Source organism: Temnothorax curvispinosus, unplaced genomic scaffold, assembly GCF_003070985.1.
Source record: "Temnothorax curvispinosus isolate PA1 unplaced genomic scaffold, ASM307098v1 QBEX01006740.1, whole genome shotgun sequence".
Taxonomy (NCBI): domain Eukaryota; kingdom Metazoa; phylum Arthropoda; class Insecta; order Hymenoptera; family Formicidae; genus Temnothorax; species Temnothorax curvispinosus.
In genome coordinates, this window is record NW_020216520.1 from 1 (window position 1) to 22,258 (window position 22,258).

Sequence of the window (22,258 nt, forward strand, 5' to 3'; positions counted from 1 at the left end):
TCTCTCTCTCTCTCTCTCTCTCTCTCTCTCTCTCTCTCTCTCTCTCTAATACAATTTTGTTTTAGTCTTTTAGCCCAAACGAGACAGTTTCAATCGCAAATTTAATTTTATGTTCAGAAAACGCTTTTTCAGTATCCTGGTAGATTAATCATAGCCAAGTGTGTAAAAATTACACATTTTTCAAAAAAAAATAACACGCGCACAAATGCGTAAAAAGTGACTAACACGATTTACACACTTAAATGTGTAAAAACACTTTTTGCAGTGCGGCAGTATCTCGCGAAGTATCTAAGAAACGATCGTTTCTTACGAGAAACAGGATTGCAGCCTCCCGGTGCAGTTTGGCCCGCATTTTTCCTACACGTCGTTTCGCGTCGAACAGCGATTTCGATCGGGGCCGTCGGGGGCCGTCGACGGAGACCGGTCGCGTTCATTCTTTTCCGTCGAGCGCGCGCGAGAGGCGGGCCAGCCGGGGGGTTTACTACGCAACGTAGTAAACACATACTACACGCGTACTACGCGCGTACTACCGTGTTCGGTCGTATCCCCTGAATGAAAGACGCCCGCCAAAAACTTGTAAGCCCCCGCCGACCGGCGCGGCGGGGAAAAAATCGACGCGTGCGAGTATAAAACTCGCTCCCCTACGAGTATTTCATGCGGCACGCGTGTTCTTATCGCGACTCCGTAAAAACGTGTGCGTGCGCGTATATAAAGAGTTGTGTATAAAGATTTCGAGATATTTTCAGACATAAATTGTACAGGAAAAGAGTAGAGATTGCGTCAGAAGCTCTTATTCTAGCTGGCACGCTAAACGATATTCGGAAATTAAATTCTTCGCACTGATCGATCTCTGTCATTTCGATTGGCACACAGAAAAAAAGAAGTGTCAAATCAGAACTTATATACGTAAAAAAAAAAACAATTTATAATCTTATAAGAATCTCGTCTTTTTGTTTCAACTTTTTTTCTTGAACTATATAAAACAACTTCACTAAAGCAAGTTTCCTTTGTTTAACGCAATATAATCTCACTTCAAGATTTCCCCTAAAGATATCTTCAAACCAAGAATATTCTTTTTTTCTGTGCACGAATGTAATTTTCAAGTATGCAATGTACATATCGTCGATCCGAGTACCTTACTCCATTATTAGCATGCGCTACAATTTGCAGGAACAGATTAAATATTTTATCCAAAACATTCCACGTGAAATTCCGAGAAATATTCTTAACTATTTATAAACACAGTCAAGCGCGAACGCGCTCGAGCGTTCTCGGTGCATTGGCCTATATGCGACGGAATCGATAAACCACCTAAAGTGTCTAAAACCCTCGTTCGCACGTGACAAGTAAGTAACAACGTGTTTCGCGGCCCACGGAGACCCCTACGTGCCTACGTGCGACGGATCTTTAATTCCGATTTGATCGACTGGCACGAGCCGATCCGCAATCCGCACACATGACGTTTAAAGCGTCCGGACAGCCGCGGCCACGTGACAGCCGCGCGGCGCGGACGCACGCCGGGCTCTCCGCGGGCGACGCGTTTCCACTAGCTGAAGCAAACAGTATTATATTCACTACTCACATTTCTTGCTCTTCTCGGCGACGGCGGTGGCCGACAGCAGGCCGAGGACGAGGGCGACGATCAGCAGGGCGGCGGGCGTCCCCCGGCGGCCCGCGGCCGTGCCCCAGGACATCGCCGACATGTCCGGCGCGTCTCAACGCGCCTCACCAGCCGACATAACCGCAACGACCGGCTGCTGCTGCTTCCCGCTCCGCGTACTCATCGCCGCACCCGCACCCGCGCCGCCGCGAGACGCGAGACTCTATAAACGTGCCCCTCGCGCGCGCCTCGGCGAGACGACACCGAGAGAGCCGGTGAACCGGAGTAACCCCCCTCCGGGAGTAACCTGTCGCGGCCGGACGGCACACAGCTACCGCCGACGACGCACGTCCCGCGATAGCGCGTACGTAATTGGCATTCGGCCGACGCTCGACTCGCGCGCGACTCCCAGCAGCAACTCGGGGGGGCTACGACACGACGACGACGACGACGATGACGACGACGACTATGGACGACGAGGACGACGGCGGCGACGACCGCCGATCCGTCGCTCACGGTGTTTCGCGCACTACCGTCGCGCCGCTATCGATCCGCCGCCGCGCCACCGACGAACGAACGAGCACGGACGCGCGGGACGGGATGAACGAACGAACGAGCGAGCGAGCGAGTGCGACCCCCGTCGTCGCGCCAACCCCGCGCCGACACCGACGTGCAACTTACCCCCGTCGACGCACACGGCCATCTTGCCACGCGTGCGCCGCAACCTGTTCGAATTTCGGCACTCGGCGGCGGCGGCGCGGGTACGTGCGCCGCGACGCCGCCGCCGAGTGGAACGCGAATTTTCCGCGGCGCGTGGGAAACGGAAATACAACCCCCGGGAACGGACTCGGGACTCGATCGCGGCGTTTGTTCCCTCCGAATGTTTGTCTAGGAAAGGAAAAATAGAAGCCGAAGGCGAGTCTTCGGCGAAGAAGCCTTTTGGGAATTCTCCTAAAATTTTCACACCGTTGCTTGCTGCGCGGTGACGTTCCGCGGGCTGTGCGCGACACATCCCGGCTGTCGTATCCTTTCGGTCTCGGGAGAAACGTGACTTTCACGGAAATGATTTACTTAGGAAGGGGAGAGCCGGGAGTGGTGGTCTCCTGACTGTCTTCCGCGTCTCCTTGCCCCGTTTGGGCTCTCCAGCCACTTCTCTCCCCAGCCCCGTCGATGGAAATCGTATTATCCCGTATTATTTGCGTGAAAACAGTCGAGATGAATTATTGGGTCTTTTTCACTTTTTTTTTGTGCCTATGATGCACCAGAAATAACATATCGTACCATTACACGACGCGTTTAACGTTTGATCTCCGTATCTCGCGACGGATCTGCAACTTAATCCGCCCGTTGATCGGGCTCTCCGCGAAAATTCTCGTTTCCGCGATGGAAATTTTCCTTATCGCGAGTGTAGGAATGTCGCGCGAAACGTCGTCGCAGCTATGCAATGTTGACGCAACGGGGGAAAAAAGACAGAAAAGTCATTCTGATGGAGAAACGCATGAGGAATTTCTCGTTCCTGTTTGCGCTACGACTGCCGTCGAGATTGAGAATTCGCACGAGCGCGACAGATAATAATCGAACGGGGAATAAGATAATTTATATGAGATATATCGCGTTTCAATCGAACAAGACATTAGCTATTGTCCCAACGCAACTCTGGATCGAGTACAAAGCCACAGTTCATATGTCTCTTCTCAATTCGATCATTATTGTAAAAAAGGAAATTAGCCGTCTACAATAGCTATTGTAGACGGCTAATTTCCTTGGCCAGTCATCAAAATTTAATTAAATATAATTGCGTACAAACATTGGTTTTAATAAGACAAAGGAGGACACGAGGAACGTGAAAGAAGAAGGTATGAACGCAAAAGATGAGGCTTCAGCAAAAATATATAATATTTATATATTACATATTATAACATAATTGTAATAAATAAGTGAAAAAAGCGTTCATTATTCGTAAAAGCAATGTAAGAAAGTCAAAGTTTATCGTTATATTAATTTTAACTCAGGTTACTTGTAATTTTTTTAATTCACATATTCTTTATTTAATTTATCGTGCTAAAGGAGACGTAATATAGTTGAAACATCCACAATGTTTTGTCTACCTTCGAATAAAACTATAGAATTAGAATATTTCAACGATAATATTGTTTATTTACTCGTATTTGACTCTGATTTTCTTATATAATTACAATATAATATAATTTAAATGTATTTGTAACATTTATATTATTATTACTTTATACTTATATATACTTATATAAAATTATGTCATATATAATATTTAAATATAACACTTCATATATTATATATCTAATATATCAGATGACACGCTACGTCGCACGATCACATTTGAAGCGACCGTGGAGCTATTGAACGACTGGATTATTAAGAGAAGTATAATTCGCGGGAGCAATCCGAGACATTGTATCGAGAAGTGGATGTTATCCAACCACGCCGGTATAACTCCCCAAGTCCTTCGCCATTGTAATTCAATGATACTCTCTCGACCCTTCCTCTTCCCGTCCCGCCTCAATCGCGCAACGCGCGGTTTCTCGCATGACGTTGCACAGCCGATCTAATTTCGCCTTATCGCAAAAAGTCAACGCGAACTTCCCGTTCGATAAGGCGAGATTAGCGTAATCGAGATTACAATTACAAGGTAAACTGCGCGCACGACTAATGCACAAAGCGATTCTAGTCTTCTGAACGTGATGGAAAATAGACGGGAATCTCTCGAACAATGCCGGACTAATTTGAAATACACCTGCCACGCGAATCTATAATTAATGTTCAGCAAATGTTTGAGCGTATTATCCCATGATGTAACGAGAAATGTAAAAAAAATAGATTCGATGCCCGGAAGCAGTCGCGAATTTAGCCCCATTTCGATTTTACTGCATCGGAGAAAAAGGTACTCCGCAAACACGGGTAAATGGATTTCAAACCATATTGCATATCCTTCCGATCTTGTTTTATTATTCGCGATTCGAGCAAATTTAAAAAATTAATGATTGACACAGATCGTTCGCGTGACACGTTTTATTACCGCTTGTACTTTATAAATGAAAAAAATTTGTTCGCTTTTTCGTAATTTAAGAAGCCATATCGTCGGTCAACTTTATTTTCCCTGGGAATCCGTTTAGACCATCGCGATCCAGGGTAATCGCACTCGCATGCCCTCAACCGCGGAGGCATGGCATGCACGTGCGTCCGTTGCACCTGATAGCCGAGCGCGCAACGACGTGTACGACGCGCTGCGATAACGCGTTATCGGCGATGCGCGATCATTTTTCTCCCTCGATCAAGGCCTGTCCACGTCATCCTGATTAATATTCGTACCGAAACGCGTCCCGAAAAATCGCCCCCTGTGCCCGCCCGTTCGTCCTCGACGTCGTTGAACTTTGACCGTAAAAATCCCTGGGAAAAAACGAAAATCAGCATGAGGTCTCGAATACTCGCACGCATGTTTGCGGATTAGTACCCCTTTAATCGTATCCCTAGACCACAGGCTGACTGATCGGAAAATAGTTTATTTCGCAAGACAATCTACGGCTCGAGCGACGCTTCCAGGCGCGCTCGTGCCGCACGACGTCGCGTCGCGTCGATGAACCTCTCTCTTTCAAGAAGACACGAACCGCATAAATATAAATGCATGCGCGATTTTTCCAGGATATCGCAATAAGACAAATAAACGTGTTAACATTCTCGAAATTGAGTTTGGTTTACTACAGGCTTGGGTTTCTCGACTTGCCTATCTTTTGCGTGATGAGTGACAATAAATTGTCCCGCTCGACGGCGTTATCGCGAATCCCAAAAATGGTCATCGTATCGATGTGCGAAAGAGGCATTTGACATGAAAGCAGTCAAGAGATTGCCAATCGAAACGATAGCGGGGGGGGGGGGAATGATATCGTTTATCACCTCCTTTCGAAAACAAAAGTGAAAATCCAGTGATTGAATTAACATTTGCGAATGTTTCATTCATCGATTAAATTAATACCCGGCGAATTACAATGATCGAATATTTACGTGCTAGCTGCCTAGCTGCCTAGAGGTTAGTTAATTAATCAGTTTGTATTAGCAAAGCAATAAATTTATCAGCGTGAGTTGGTATATGTATATCCCGATGTTTGGCCGCGAATACTATGTTTAAGACCTTTGTTCGCGTTTCTCGCAGAAAATTGCACTTGTGACAGCTAATCCGAATAATCCAACGTTTAAGAGAGATGTTCTCAATTTCTCGGATATCTTCTAGAGATTCGCGTAATTTGGATAGATACAGAATCTGAGACATCTTGTATTTAGGACGTTGCAGTAAGAAAAGACATTTCTTCGCCCTTTTGTCGAAGATATCGAAATAACCAGTAATCACTAACGGGTAATTATATTTCTGCGCTATATGTACATACGCGGTGCATAATGAATATTATGTACAATAAATATACGAAGAAATTGGGTTAAGAAGGGACGAATAACGAGAAGTAGGAAAGAGGAGAAGCAAAAGAGAATACACATATAAAATATAGGACAACTTGGAATGATAAAGATGAGAGTTCAAGTCAAAAATTTTGAAATTTGAAATTTATTAAGTCCGAAAAGAGTTTATACGTATAAATATAAGATAAATAATGAAATACTTGAAAAATATTTTATAATGTAAAAGTAAATGTGTGTAGACGTAAATGTAAAGTAAAGTAAGCTGTAGATGGGTAAAAAGGTGTAAAAGAGAACAATGTAAAATATTGCATTGCACCGGAAGTCCATCCAAAGCCGCAAGGATAAAATAAAAAAATATATAGTATATATATATACAACAAATATAACACAATTCTGTGACGATGGTTAGAAGAAACCTTGAAAAGCAGATTGCAAAGTATCTTATCGCCTGCATTATTTAAACTCTTGCCAGCAATAATTCTTGAAGTATGAAAATAACTTATAGCTTAAGGAGTAACTATCTTGTCGTTCTAAAACTGTGCTCGACTAAAGATTTCATGGCTCTCGTTTGAATTCTTCTCGTTCGCGAAGAATTCTCTTCTCGAAAAAGTCTTTTCTACGGTAATTTTAGAGACTCTTCAGAGAACCTAATTTCTCTCTGAGGTCTCTGAAGATTTCTTTTTCTTTTCACTGAAACTTTCGAGGTGTCGTTTTTCTGTCACTGGCGATTCTCTCCAGCGAATTATACCGCGACGCAATTTTGATCGCGCTATTTGCGCACGCTTACGAGCCTTCGCTCGCGGCTGTTTAGCAACATCGTGACGATGCGCAATTGTATACACATACACACATACGTATACAGTCGAACAGTCAATACTCGGCACGGCTGAAATTATCACGGCACACACGGGTCAGCGAGTTATCGCGAATACAAAACAGAGCCCGCGGACACGTCATTCCCTGTCAGTCGACGGGAATCGTCGCGATCGCACGCATGATGTATATAGGGTTATCATTATTGCCGCCCAACATTCCTGAAAATACTAATAAATAACGATGCAGGATCGGTAAAAGTGCGCCGCGCGCGACATTCCGGGATACGGTGTCTATATATAGACGAAAACAACTCGGCTGTAATCGTTATCGATATCTCGAAGAGGCCAAAGAGCAAAAGCTGAAATTGTTTGTACCGATCAAGGTCTACAACGTATGTATGAACTAAATGATAGTGTGTTACTACGGCAGTACGGCTACATATGGTGATGGTGTCGTTAGCTTCGGTCAAAGTGCATGAGAAATTGAGTGACAGTCGATGGAAAAGACAAACTTGTTGACACATTACAAGAATATAAGTTCTTTATATAGTTAAAGACGATTACAAAACCTCTTGGTTGTTTAAAATTAATTTTAAGGCAAACCAAATTGTTTTCTCCGCGTATGTTAGAACATGAAGAGATTGAAGAGACTTCTGAAGAGCAACGGACTAAATAATGTCGATTCTTAATCCATATTGTATGTGATGAGATTAAGTAATAGTGTGCTATTATATGAAGGTTGTTATCTTCAATCAAAGTGCATGAGAAAGTAGCAATCAGCGGTGAAGACGGAATCGCTGATATGTCACAGAACATGGCAAAGTGCTTTAGTTAGGAACGATCGCAAAATCTTGGTCGTTTAAAATTAATTTCAAGGCAACCACATTGCTCTTTACGTGTATGTTAAGAAGAAATGCTTCTGAAGAGATGAAAGAGCAACGGGCTAAATAGAGTAATAAACCGATTGAGATCTACAATGTATGTGTGAATAAAATAATAGTGTGCTACATCAGCTACATAGTGGTGTCGTTAGTTTCAGTCAAAGTGCATGAGAAAGTGGCGGTCGATGTAAAAGACCAGCTCGTTGCAGGAGTATGGCAAAGCGAAATAAGAACTAGAAAACCTACTCTTTAGTTAATATTAGGAACGATTACAAATTCTTACTCAAATCGTTTAGACCTCGATGCAATCGAATTTCTTTTTATACCTATACACCATAAATGATAGATAGCATATTACGGCCCATCAAACAAAGGCGAATCGCTAAACCAAGCTCGTTTAATTCAAATTGCTCGCTCAACCGAACTTTCTTTACTTAGCTCGAAACGTAAACGCTTTTCGTGTAAAATTCATTGAAAATACGTCACTCTATTCACTGCGTTCAAAAGGAGTTATTTCGCGGAGCATTACCCTGCTTTTCAATGTGTACGGCGTTTTTCCTATGAGCGCGGCAAGATGAAAATTTTCGCGAGGATTCACCCGAATCGCGATCGCTTTTACGATTGACGTGAGATTTTTCTAATTCGCCGCAAGATCTTGATACGGAAAGACCGGGAGATTCGCGAACAATTAAGGCCATCGCACACAAAATTGCACAGGCTGCATAAGCATAGCATAAGACCGCTGGACCAATAAGCATCTTATGTAAATCAATATGGCGACTTTATACTGGATGCTCATTGGTTTAGCGGTCTTACGTTACGCTTATGCTAAGCTATGCAATTTTGTGTGCGATGGCCTTTTTACACGATCGAAATAGTCTTTAAAAACAAAAACGCTAGAAAAAAAGGAGCGAAGATAACAGAGCTCGTCGATGCGGCTGCCGGGGTCGCTGGCAAAGGTGCGACACGCAAAGCGGGAAATGACGGATTATTAAATTAGAGTCACCATGACGACTGGTGGTCGAGGAAATGGGTGACCGCTGACACAGTCGACGTCCGACTTTGCTGACGACGCATTAAGCATTAAGCGGTCAATCGGCGCGGCGGTTCCGGTCGCGATCGTGAAACGTGACGCGCGGTGGTCATCGGAGCACGGTTCGTTAAACACGATCTTATCCCGGGAGATCTGATCGCCTACGTCGGCGTCGATCGGATCGCGTATATATCTGCGCGATCGCGACCACGTGCGTTCTGATGAAAAATCGTCGGCCGGCGAATCGACTGCAGTTCAGTGCGGAAACCGGCTCGATTCGTCGACCGATCAGTCGATCGCGATCGTCAGCGCCAGTGTGTGGCTCGCTGAAAATTAATTACGTCGTAATTAAGAGGATTCGTCGGTTCTACACTTGCCTAATAATCATGAGAGAGCTTGCGAATAATTATCACGATCGCTATAGTGGGAAGATATTGTGATATTATTGAACGTTTCTCTTGTAACGAGATTACTTTGCGTACTGCTATATGCATTCTTTTTATTAAGTGAAAGAAATATATTTTCTTTCTTTGTGTAAAATCAGTGATGTGATCGAAATAATACATTTAAAAAATATTTAATGTTAATAAAACAAAATAAAATAATTTAAATAATATCTAATTAAATTAACCAATAACTAAATTTATATACTAGCTAATCTAACTAATGCACTGAGAAAAAAAAGTGTTAATCCCAAGAAATATTTAATCCGATACGTTCAACTAAACATTTTAGTTAGTTAACTAAACATTAGTTGTTTCAACAATTTATTTAGTTTCTTTAATCAAGAATTAATTAATTCAACTAATGTTTAATTAACTAACTAAAATGTTTAGTTGAACGTATTGAACTAAATATTTCTTCTGGGATTGACAAATTTTTTTTCTCAGTGTGAATGTATCGGCAAATCATTGTTAATTGTATAAAAGAATATTCTTCTGGTTAATTTAAATAACGACGACAGTTGGGCTCTCGTAAAGGAAAAAGATTTGTAATTGTATCACTATAATAAAACGCATCAATAACAGCTGTTGAATTTTGTAGATCTATGTATGCGAGATGCGCGTGAGATTTCGGACAAGTGAAAATTTCATCGTTTATTCAGCGTACACATGCACTAAGTGCATACTTAAGTGACATTACATAGATAAACGAAGATAGTTGAAACGCTGTATGAGTTTCCAGCTGTAAAACACCGCGCCGGTTTTCGTGACTCATAAAAGATTTAATGTTTGATATGTGTTCTCACGTCACGTGTTGACAGCTCGTACCATTCGTACATTTTGAGTCGCTATCTTTGTAAATCCAGTTCGATCAGAATGATTAAGAGAGCAGAACAAAACACGGATAAAATTAATAATAAAAGAATAATATAACTCTATATATATGTAGTTTCATCTGCACAATATATTAAAAAGGTTTTTCGAATGAGGAGAGAGAGAGATACTACAAAAAGCTTGCATTTTTCGTCATAAAATCGTCAATTTATCTATATCTTATGTAAAATTGAGATCTTATATAAATCATATATTTATCATTAATTAATCATCTTTTACGTCGCAACAGCATCGTTACTTATTATTCCTTACGCCGCGCGCAACGTGAGGAATTTCCACGTTATTTTCCGTTTTCAAAGACTTCGTCAGAGCGCGGATTTATCGTCGGAACTCGCGCTAGGCTCGTCGTTGACAAATCGAAATCGTGTAGAATTTATTATCGGCAAATCGGGGATTGTGCGCGCGTCGAGGATTCGTCGTCCTCGAATCTCCGAGACACGGCTCGGGCGCCTTGAACGCCGCCCGGCGTTCAGGCGCTCCTGTTTGCGGGAATTACTGCGAAACTCGATTTCTCCCGCACGTCAATCCGTCTTGCTTGCAGGCGGAATTTCCGGGGCGGTAAAATCTGCACGCGCCCCACGTCGATTGGAAAACGTCAGGAATCGCCGGGCGATGTTTTATCTGGACGGAAGAGACGCCGCCAAGTACGGCTCGTCGTCGCCCAACGACGGCGGCGAGGAGATTTTCGGCTGGTGGTTGAGCGATCGGGAGATCGCGGTATCGTCCAGATCGTATCGCGTCGAGAATCATCGATCACCCGGATCGTCGGCGTCGATGCTGTCCTGCATCGACTCGAATGATTCGGGTAGCTGCAGCTTCGTGCGGGATGTGTCGAGGCATCAGGAGCAGGAGGAGAGCGGGATCTGCGAGAAAATCGAACTGATCTCGTTCACGCCGGACGATCTCGATGTCGATCTGATCGAGAGGGACGCCAGGGAAACGGTGAGTGTGACATCATATTTATTAATATGCGAAATGTCCCGGGGTTTAAGTTTCTGCTTACGAAGGGCTCTTTAACTTTGACGTCGGTTTTGATTCAGGAAACGTTTTATAGAAAGTCACACATATACATATATATAGGTGTAATAATAATAATATAATATTAAGAGATGTATATAGATATTAATGTAATGGATTGATATTTGTGATTTATCTCCGAGTAATTGAACTTCAAAAATGATCTAAATAATAAATGAGAACGAGAATGAGTTTTCCGTTTCCTCTCGTCGCGAAGATTTCGTGTATAATCTCGTGGAATAATAAAATAACATTAATTGATGCATATTAATATAATTAATATTTGCGATTTGTCCGAGTAATTAAACTTTAAACGATCTAAATAATAAATGGGAAACGAAAATGAGTTTTCTGCTTCCTCTCGTCGCGAAGATTTTGTATATAATTCCGTGGAATAACTTCGCTAATGTAATTTAAATAATTTAGCTTCAAGAAACAACGCACAAAGCCGAGACGTTCAACAACGTTTTTAAAATATCTGTTTAGACTGGTTGAAATATTACTCGCGCGTGGACATAACCGCTGTCGCCATTCACTTGAACTATCAGATGCTGTTAAATTAATAAACGCCGGATGTAGCGCGGCAGCGCACTTTAATTTTGCACTCGTCGAATTTCCTGTTCATGTTTTCCTTTCGACGAAAATTTCGTTTAGTTACAACACACACACACACACACACACACACAATCTCCGTACGCGCGCACGTGGCTGCATTTTCATGTGCGATACATTTCAACTTCAACCTAGCGAAGCGTGGATTTTTATCTCTATTTGCACGGTTCTGTTTCCTCCGATCCTTTTTCTTCTCTTTCGCGATGTCGGCGTATTATACGAATTGTATCCAATCCGATTATCGGGCCGCAAGAGACTCTGGCTCCGGCTTAATTAGATAACTGAGCAAATAAATGTAAAGGGGCCGGATATCTCTCCGCGCGACTGATCGATATCACTTGCACACGCAAAGATACGAACACAAGATGCAAGCGCTCGTCATTTAAGCCGCAATTGCTTAGCCGCAATTGCTTTGCCGCAAATTAGTTTACGAATTTATCGGTTTTCGTAGTTTCTCTTCAATGACTCAAATATCTCCTTTCCTGTCTTGTCTTTTTTTTGTTTTGTTTTGTTTCAATATTTCATTCGCGTTTGTCGGAGTCGTAAAACGTTCGATACGACGTCGCGGAGGACTTAACGACACACGTCTGCCCCGTTGAGACCCCCGAACGATAGAAGCGCGATTAATAAATGATCCACCCCCGTCTCTCTCGGCATGCAGAGCAGTTCGCCCGCGACTGTAACCGGCAGCGAGCGCAACGTCAAGGAGGCATGCATCAATCCCGTCTGCTACACCCCGGAGAGACTGATCAGATCGCAAGAATACCGGATACTCATACCGTCCCCTCGCCGCTTTACCTTCTCCCAGATGAGATTCACGTTGGAGAACGAGAGCGGAGAATGGAGGTACCGGCGTTGCCGAAAACGGTCGAGCCGTCTCATCGATTCCAGGCAGATCGGTACGCAAAATCTAAGGTTTCTCCCTCTGCCTTCCACGTCCCCGTTACCTTTCGTTCGATCGAATAAGTTCGAGAAAGGAAGCGCAAGCGATGGGGGTCGCGCTTTTGGTCCCTCGAACCGATCGCCGAGTTAAAGCCACCTCGTGGAAACTCGTCGGCCACGGCGGCACCTGACCTAATAAAGTTTCGCGGTTTACCAATGCGCGGAATCGAGTTGCTTGACGTATCGGATTTACTCCGTTTCCCTCGTCCCCGCGGGATCGTGGCTCGGCGCTTACCGCCGAGTAAAGATGCCGGAGTGGCGTGAGACTGCGAAACTGCCACGAGCATTGTTGCGGGCACGCTAACGGCCTCGATCCGAGGGTTCGATTGAGTCTGTGTCGGGGAGACTGAAGTAAGTTAATGGAAACGGCTCTCCCCCCGAGGTTCGAGCGATCATCCCGAACTCGAGCTCGATCGACAGTCTCTTCACCAACTGCGTGGGTGTTGCAAAATTATACGGATATAAGTAGGAAATAATGTTATTATTTAATTAAATCAAATCAGACATTTTTACTTCGCCAGTTAATAATTAACAGTAAAGATTTTCTTTATTTGACCTAACTGGCCATCTTTATTAATTATAATAAAAATTATCTATATTAAATATATAGTCACGACGTTTCGATCATCCTTCTCAATCGATGTAACTTTTGATGCTAATAATAAGCATCTTTTTTTAAATTCTTTACAGTGATTTTATAAATCACTGATATAATCGTTAGCAAGTTCAAAGAATTTAAAGTTAAAAACTTGCTGACGATTATAATTAATTAAAATGATCAGTTAGATCGAATAAAAAAATCTTTATCGCTATTACTTAATATCTTATCTTGATATTTTACCTTGATATATCCTTGAATACTTTATTCTTTATCATAATCGAGTGCTTAAGAATGTACACACAAATTTTCAGCCAGCTCGTCAAAATAAGAAAAAACTTAAGGCATTTTTGGCAATAATATCATTTAGAAGTCTTCTACAAAAAAGAAACGTTAACTTTAACGCTCCGCGTGCTAATTTCTTTACAGCTCGACGAGACTTGACTTGCAAAAATCAATATTTTATCCCACATTTTTATTTTCTTTCCGAAATGTATCTTATCGAAACTTAAACAAATACGATTAACGCAGGCAAATACACAATGTAAAATGAATACAAAATCACGAACACAGGTGCGACGCAGCCGAGGGCACTTCTGAACTTACCGGGCGCGGATCTGAGGACATACGCGATTTTCTCGCCCATCTCCGAGCGCCGACAATGGGTCGCCGATGATTTTAACGTGTCAGTGAAATCAAACGATGACCCTTCGACCGACGAAGACTGCGGGGTGCCAAGTACGAAGACGGTCGACAGCAGCAGATCGAGTTACAACAGATTGAACTCCACTTGGGACGACTGTAAAGGTCCAGCCAGCAGAAGGTCGTCCTCCCTGGAGGACACTTCCGGTATCCAGAGTTACGATTGGAGCCTGGAGACCCAGAGCGACGCGCAAAACACGCCAATGTGCCTCTGCGACGAGCTGGCGATCGCGTCGAGAGATCACGCCGCGAATTTCGCAAACGTACGCTCTTTCGCATTACGAAGGATACAAGATTTTTATTCTGTGTAAAATTAATTATTTAATCGTACTGTTTGTCCGTAGACTGTAAATGGTATAAATTATGCCGCAGAATCGAGGTTTGGTCATCAATGAAGTAGCATCTATCCTCGAAGGTCTTCGGAACGATCCGGGAAGGGCGACGGCTCTCCTGAAGGAGGAGGATCGATTCTGCGACGGCACGTCTTCTCACGATCAATTAACCAGACTGGCTCTGACCATTGAAACGGACGTGGAAGCACCGGCGGTTCCCGACGATCCGAATAATTGGGTACGCCATCTCCGCGATAGAATAGAACGGCTGCAACTCGCCAATAAAGAGATCCAGGGGGATATATGCGGTTTACGTACAAACTTTCAGGTAAACGTCTCGTCCTCGGCTCTCATCGAAATTAAAATCTTAGTGCAAAGACTCAAATAGTTATATATTATCAGTTTCTCGAAAAAAACTCAATGTAAATGAATATACTATTGCGAAGATACAAAAACTGCAGAGATAGTTTATGTATACTGTACTGATTGCATTTTATTATATATATTGATTGCATTAAATATGGATAGCAAGCTTTTGATTTAATGCAGAATTGAATCTTCATCAGTGGAGATTGTTAGAGAAGTGGCAACTTTTCAATTTTTGATAGATATTAAACACCTTCGTAATTAAGCAACGGATTGGAAGTCTATCGAGAAGTATATTCAAAGTGCTAAAGGAAAAGCTTATCTCATTTGCATCTCGACATTCCGTTTCCGTTCCTAAAACCGTCGTTATACAATATTCATACGTCTTATGAATTTTACAGTGCGACGAAAAGAAGGCGATCAATTTGCTGGGTGACACAACGAGGTTGCTGGAAGACGTTCACGACTTGAGATATTTCGATGACTTGGTGAAGCTCCTGGAAGGCGAACTCGAGAGGATCTCCAGAAGAAATTGGCCATTCATTCTGGGACACAGCAAACCTCACGAAGAGATGAATCTAATCATCTGATTATGATCTCAACGATCGTCTTGGATCTTGAAGATCATGATTATGATCTCATAGTTGCGCACTAGTCGACCGACGCGCAGAGTAAAAAAAATTTCCTTCAGGAAGAGGATGTAAACGATAACGATCTCTTCTCTTCAAGCTCTTTGAGTTCGATCTTCATGAAGGAAAAGTTCTACCTCTTCTCTCGGCTCGGTGACTTAAATATCTTCATGAAAATATTAATTCGGAATGATTAAAAACGATACGTGAGCAATCTCCAAGAATAATCATAAATGTAGTTAGCACAAAAGATAGAACTGCAAATTTTTCGATGTTCCAAAACGAACAAGATAATTTTATTTCTCGGCAGGGATATCGACTTCGTAATATTTTTTCGAAATAAATTTCGTGTAAATAACGATTATAAAAAAACTTGTAACTTATGCTATATTCAAATGGACCTGATTTTTTATTTCTTATTTTCCTTTATAGTATTTTCAATAAAACCTTTTCTAAAGAAAATACTTGCGTTCACATATCCATAGCTAGAAAAATATGAAAGCAAATGTATTATATTTATTAATTACTAAACAATTTATTATTTATAGATCGTACATATTTGAATTCGTGTACATAGCACCGAGTAAAAAAATTCCTAATACAACACATCGTTGCTAATCATCGTTACACTCGTCGAACTATTTTATCCGCTATCTCGCCGCGTTTCAGCGACATTTTTAATGCCATTTTTAATACCCGTCCATTACCACATCGCGTTAAATATTCATACTTTGATAAAGCTAAGTCTACACTTAGTGGAGTCTATTCAGTGTTCCGTTGATACTGTCGTCCTTGGTTTCGCTTTTTCCGCGGAGTTTACGAAATTAGGTGACGTCCGTGCGCTGCATGTGTCTGACGTGCTGTCGGGAGGAATCGTGGTAGGCGATCCCCGCGCGCAACATCTCGCCGTGTCGAAACACATCATGAGACGCGGAAAAGGACGGTAAAGTGGGCAACGATGGTAGCAGGCAGCTCAGCATACTGGGACCGCCGTCCGAGGAGTAGATCCCGTTGGTCGGAGGTACCATAGATGCGGTGCTGCACGTGGCCGGAGTGGATCCCGACAGCGGATGTCCGTTTTGATCGCCGGAACCCAATAGACTTGAGCTCGTACCCATCAGATTCCCTATGGACACCATAGAGATCTAAGTTTTGCTGACATTATTAGGTAACGAGGTCTCGACATCGTTGTCTATATACATTATAATAAGCGTATGCATGTAAGGGAATTAAAATTCTAAATTAATTATAAAATGTGTGTATGCTGAGGGAAAAAATGAAGTAAGGAGAATTTCAGATTTGCTATATTCATCGCAAGGGTAAATATTTTATGAATAATGATATAATAATTAATTAGTTAGTATCTTGAGAGTAAAAATATCATGATTGCATGTCATTCATGATAACGTGAAATGGAATTAAAAGTAAAATATAAATATTTTACTTTTATTTCCATCGAATATGCCGTGATGTGTATATATATCACGTTTTTAGACAAACATGAAACTTATAATTACTACGAGGATTAATCGCGATGGTATAATAAATCCCATCGCGAATATCCCAGTCGCAAGCGCGTTCTTGCAAAACATTGATAATTATCGGTGTTTATAATCGCGCGGTACAGAATTTATACCCGCGTAAAGGAGGGACTTGCAATTCGCGTGAATATGTTCGGGGTGTAATCGCTTTAGTTGAGAGAGCGATAACGCATTCGACGCATCCGTTAATCTTTCGATAATATTCGCGTACATCATATACAATGCGCGTGAAGCGTAACATTAAAATTTTAATGCCATTGTATAACATTTCTCCGTCGAATCAATATGGTTTACGACCAATGAGCTCGTTAGCAGCAATTATCCTTCAAACATTTTATAAACATTTTATGCACGAGGAAATCTTTATCCAGATAATTCCACCACTCACTCACGCACACTCTCTCTCTCTCTCTCTCTCTTTATCCAGGAAATATTTTTCTCGGTATAATTGCGTTTGAATTCAGAAATTTACACAAGATAAATGATATGCTTGTATATAACAAGCACATTTACAGAAAACAAAATATTCTAGGAACTTGTGAATAACTTGCGAGATTCACCTGGAAGACTGACGCTCGAAGCGGAACTGACGGACGAGGCGATCGACAAGGGTGTCATCATGGAAAAGTCCGAGGCTTCGGAGGACCTCGCGGCGAGGTGCGAGTCCAGCCTGACGGTGGGACGAACGCACGCCAGAGACGACAGGCCGAAGTCGTTGACTCTGTCCGCCGCCGCAACCGCCGCCGCCGCCGCTGCCACGCGCCGATGCCTCGCGTGTATGCCGGACTTGCCGCTGTTGCCCAGACCGAAGTGCAGAAGCTCCAAGTGCCTCCTGAGATTTCTCGATTGGCGCAGAATCGCGCCGCACAGCGGACACGACACCGGCTGATCGGACAGACTGCGTGCCTTCGACGATCCGTCTCCTAGAACGAGTTCGAATCTAGACTAGACAGACTTGTGTGAAACTTGTCGTCGGATCGGACTATCTCACCGCGGACATCACGTTTCTACATAATCCATTCTAGTGTGGTAAAAAAATTGATGAGATAATAATTCAAGTGACGCTGAGATAACGCCACAATCGTATTTTGTGGAAAATAAGACAGCACAGAGTATCACGTAATTTTGTTTGCGCTTTATTGAAAAAGAAAAGAAACTGGATAGTACATTTTATACCCGTTATCTTATTTCTTTCTCAATTAAAATACTATAGCGATTTTGTATATGTACTATTGTCAACAGTCCACGTACGCGGCGGAGCGTTACAAAATAGGAATGTGCGCCGATTATTTTCACATGGTGGGCTGTTGGAAATTCCTCGGTTTCGTTATAAAATGGTATTCGATAAACGGTAGTCCGTATTCTTAGAAACGTACTGCTATTAGACCATTCCATGGTAAAAAAAAAAGAGGGAGAATTAAATAGGCAAAATAAAATTAACGCAGTGGACGAAGTTGAATTGCACAATCGCACGAAATCCAGATTATCGTATAAGTATCGATGGTAAAAGAATAATGATAATTTCACGATAGGACTTTATTCATTACGCTTAAACCTGCAGCAATTAACCCTAGGGTAGATCTTATACACTAACGTGGAAGATTCTTGTATAAAATTAAACGCGCAAATATATACTCCGAACTTCTGACCTAGTTAAATAACGCGTACGCCAATAATTACAAATAACCGCTCGCTTAAATGTATCATGTAACTATACAATGCAAAATATCTTTTATCTCTCCTCTCTGTCCTCGCGCGTAACGTTGTCACTCACCACTCCACCGCGATCTCGAGTATCGCATCACTGTTAACACAATCAGCAACAAACGGAATCCGCAAGAAAATTAACTACAAAATGTGTTCGTCTCGATACTCCCGATGAGTTCGTTCCCTGTACAATTTATCTGGCGATCGTCGGCGACGGGATACTGCTCGGCGACGATACCACGCTCTCGTGCGACGTCGGTGAGGGTAGGGTAGGATTGCAGACTATCTGTTCGCAGTCGTTACTTCCGCTGTCGGTCCCATACGTCATCGATGACTGATCGTAGCCCGGCGCTTCGATCTCGGTCTTGATCTCGGTTTTGATCTCCGTCGAGTCGGAATTCTGCGCTGCCGCCATCGCCATCGTAGTCGCCGCCGAGTTGTTGAACCGGTACTTGCACGAGGATAACAGATGCCTGCGCAGATTTCTCGCCTGGCGCAGGGTCGCGCCACAAAGCGGGCAAACGCCCGGGCAGTCGGAGGCGCCGCGCGCCTTCGACTGATTCGCGCCACCGCTCGACGCCGTCTGGGTGCCCGCTAAGCCGGATAACGACGCCAGACCGGACGGAAAGCCCATGTTGAGGGAGCTGTGGAACTGCGGTATGTGCAACTGCATCGGCATTAGCGTATGCAGATGCGATTCGCCGTCCGAAACCTGTTCCTGATGCGCCGCCTGATGATCGTCCGCGACGGACGAGTCTTGAAGCGGTGAATGACTGCCGCCCTGATGGTTGTTCGCGTAGTTTCCGACCAGGCAGTTGCCCGCTGTTAACAGACACAAACACAATGTTACCATACGGGGCTGAACTGACGTTGCTTTGGCTCGGTTTGAATTTGTTTCCCCTCTCTTTCTCTCTCTCTCTCCATCTCTCTTTCTCTTTCTCTCTCTCTCTCTCTCCCTTTCGCTCTCTCGCTCTCTCGCTCTCGCCCCAACGAATTGGAGGACGACCAATCAGAAATGCAGTTCAACCCGATCGATGGTTGTGCTTGTGTCCGTTTTAATTGAAACGAAAAAAAGGCCTACGTAGATATCTACGAAATCTCTCACAGGCGGTGAAATTTTTGGTATATAGTTTTTATGATACGGCTACCGTGTTAAACGTAAATACACCGGACACAAAACACAAGTGGAAATCGCCGTTTCATTATTGCTGTTTTGCATGCTTAAATTAAAATCTTGCAATTATAGAAATTAACTCAAAAATTGCGATAAGCGTGCAAAACTCGAACTAATAAAATAAGGAAAATTCATCCGACAAATCATATTACATAGAACACAAATATTCTCGTCACACGGTATTTTATTACGAAATATTTTAAAGGCAGGAAAAAAATTACAAAATCCGTCGCACAGTTCTAATCTTGCAGTGCCTCATTTAAGAAATAAACTTAATTTAACAGGGGATTTAAAATCTTTGCAAAACTTTACGCTACCTGTGTCATCGGTTTCCATGGTGTCGTCGTCCTTATTTTCGTAAGGCATTGTTCTGTTGTTGTCGTCCAGAGGCCTGCTTTCGCTGTCGGTAGTATTACTAGTACATTGCCACTTTGCGGAGGACGTCGACGACTTCCTCCTCTTTTTCCTGCGTTTCAGCGGATAATACGAGTTGCCCGTCGCTCTCGACACTCCATCGTTCGTCGCCGTTGGTATCGCAGACGCAGGAACTTCTTCTCCGCTCTAAATATATACAATCACATACACTAAATTAATTGCCTCATTTTTATTTAAGTAAATAAAACGAGATGTAAAGGAAACGTACCTCCGTCAGTACAGTTGGCTTTGTCAATCCGTGAATGCACAGACAATGGGCAGCCTGAAGCAAAGAAGGCAACTGCGCCGGCTCAACGCTCACTTCTCCACGGTAAACAAATTCCAGCAAAGACTCCAGATCATCCGCTCCGATTCCCGCTAGCATAACCACCGGATGCTGGCATGGCGTACTCTGTGGACAATGCGCATTGCCGTAAGTTTCTGCGATGACGCTTTCACGTTACGCGCTCACGCCGGAAGGACGACACGCAACCTTTAACAGGTCCAACAGGAACGGACTGGCCGCGCAGAGAACAATCTTGTGCGCGCGAAAGCTGCGTCCGCCGGCGGCCAGGGTAACGTCCACCAGATCGCCGTCTCCCCTCAACACCTGCACCGCGGAGGCCAGAGAGGAACTGAACTCTCCCCAGGACAGACTGTAGAGCTGGCCGCTGCTACCCATTCCGTCTCCAAGAGCTTAACTGCAAGACAACGAGAAAGTAAATACAACCGCTCCACTTTCCAATGCGGCAATTCTACAAACGTCACATTTGACGTCAAGTTTAAAGATATTCGACGCTTCTGAGTTGCTCCGATAGGAAAACGCGCGCGTTTTGCTCGACATAGCAGAAGAGATACACATCCTTGTTTACCAGGTTGTATACAAGATTCTCTCTCGTCAGAATATTCTAGAACCAAACGAGACAGGTGACGAAGGGTGCACGGCGGATGAAATAAAACGTAACTGGCGATGTCCCACAGGTGAAATAACAATCCGGGAAACCGGCTCCGGATATCCCGACACGATATCCCAGGGATCAAGCGTGGGGCACGCGTGCTCCGACAATCCTAATTCTGACTAACGGTAACGACGCGCGCGTTGTCTCTCTCTCTCTTCTTTTCTCTCTCCTCTCTCTCTCCTCTCTTTCTCTCCTCTCTCCATCCATTCCCTAATTAGTGCCCCCACCCGATTAAGCGTCGCGGCGTCGTGCCGCGAGTTAACCTAACAAAAAAACGGGATCCGCTACCTGCGCTACGGCGGAGAGCCTCCTCTCACGACGTCGTCGCCGACGGCGACGTGGACGGGGACGACGTGGCGAATCGCGCCTGTTCGCTTCCCGTGGGGGTCGGCTGATCGCGCGCACCGTCGCCGTCGCCGCAACCAGGTTGGAGAAAGTCCGTGGCCGCGCGGGGGTCACCTGGGCATGAAAGTCGCGGGGTTACCCGCACACGCGTTGTCGTCGAACGACGCGGACGTCCTCAGCACGCGCGCGTCGTCGCACGCATCGGGGAAACAACGGCGCCGATGATGATGATGATCGCCGTCGTCGTCCGTCGTTCGTTCGCGAGCTTCGGCGCGGCACGCGACAGTCGACACACTCTCTCGCTGATTCAAACCCTATCGCGAACGATCGAGTATGCGTATGCACGTATGTGTGTACGGACTGTACGGAGTACGTGGGAGTACGTCAGTCGTCACACACGGGTGTCACGGCGCAACTGCGCGACGCAGCGACGCGGTGCCGCCGTCGCGCGGCAGGCGGCCGAAGCGCTAGGAGCCGGAAGTCATCCGGCGGGAGACGGAAGAGCGCGAATCCGAATTCGAATTCGAAGATCGAGACTTCGGGGACGACGTCAATCGAGCGCACGACTTATATTTCTAACAATGTAGATTAATTTTAATCTCGGTTTAACTTAAGAGGCCATTACATGTAACAAAGTTTTAGTTTTAATCATAAGGCCGTAAGAAAATAGACCAATCACAGTCGATTATTCTCCTCGCACTCGAAGAATAATTGACTGTGGTTGGTCTATTTTCTTACGGCCTTACGATTATGACTAAAACTTTAGGTGATTGGGCCATCAGAGCATGTTAAAGAAAAAAATCCGAATTAA

At 43.9% G+C, this 22,258-nt stretch overlaps 2 protein-coding genes across 7 annotated transcripts; one reads left to right on the forward strand and one right to left on the reverse strand.

Moving 5' to 3' along the window:
- Positions 1 to 6,989: 6,989 nt before the first annotated feature.
- Positions 6,990 to 15,736, forward strand: LOC112456330. 6 transcript variants are annotated; one of them, XM_025018792.1, is made up of 7 exons: positions 6,990 to 7,810; positions 7,892 to 7,950; positions 10,651 to 11,051; positions 12,400 to 12,637; positions 13,852 to 14,243; positions 14,353 to 14,640; positions 15,080 to 15,736. In XM_025018792.1, the coding sequence occupies exons 3-7, from the start codon at positions 10,722 to 10,724 to the stop codon at positions 15,266 to 15,268; spliced, it is 1,437 nt and encodes a 478-aa protein (XP_024874560.1). In that variant the 5' UTR covers positions 6,990 to 7,810; positions 7,892 to 7,950; positions 10,651 to 10,721; the 3' UTR covers positions 15,269 to 15,736. The 6 variants fall into 6 exon arrangements, with proteins under 6 accessions (XP_024874560.1, XP_024874557.1, XP_024874558.1 ...); XM_025018789.1 differs by having other exon boundaries at positions 6,990 to 7,950; XM_025018790.1 differs by lacking the exon at positions 7,892 to 7,950 and having other exon boundaries at positions 6,990 to 7,836.
- An 81-nt stretch (positions 15,737 to 15,817) lies between these two features.
- LOC112456332 (transcription factor GAGA-like) lies at positions 15,818 to 21,850 on the reverse strand. The gene is given in 7 exon segments (XM_025018796.1): positions 15,818 to 16,433; positions 17,409 to 17,793; positions 18,746 to 19,377; positions 20,047 to 20,290; positions 20,373 to 20,555; positions 20,637 to 20,844; positions 21,391 to 21,850. Coding segments are annotated over 6 exon segments (1,935 nt in total). The 5' UTR covers positions 20,826 to 20,844; positions 21,391 to 21,850; the 3' UTR covers positions 15,818 to 16,131.
- Between the last annotated feature and the right edge of the window lie 408 nt (positions 21,851 to 22,258).

Excerpts from the sequence above, each read along its gene's own strand:
- LOC112456330 (XM_025018789.1), top strand. The coding sequence starts at position 10,722 with ATGTTTTATCTGGACGGAAGAGACGCCGCCAAGTACGGCTCGTCGTCG. Across the intron at positions 14,244-14,352 it reads ACGCCGCGAATTTCGCAAAC|AATCGAGGTTTGGTCATCAA; the intron begins GTACGCTCTTTC and ends ATTATGCCGCAG. Across the intron at positions 14,641-15,079 it reads GTTTACGTACAAACTTTCAG|TGCGACGAAAAGAAGGCGAT; the intron begins GTAAACGTCTCG and ends TGAATTTTACAG.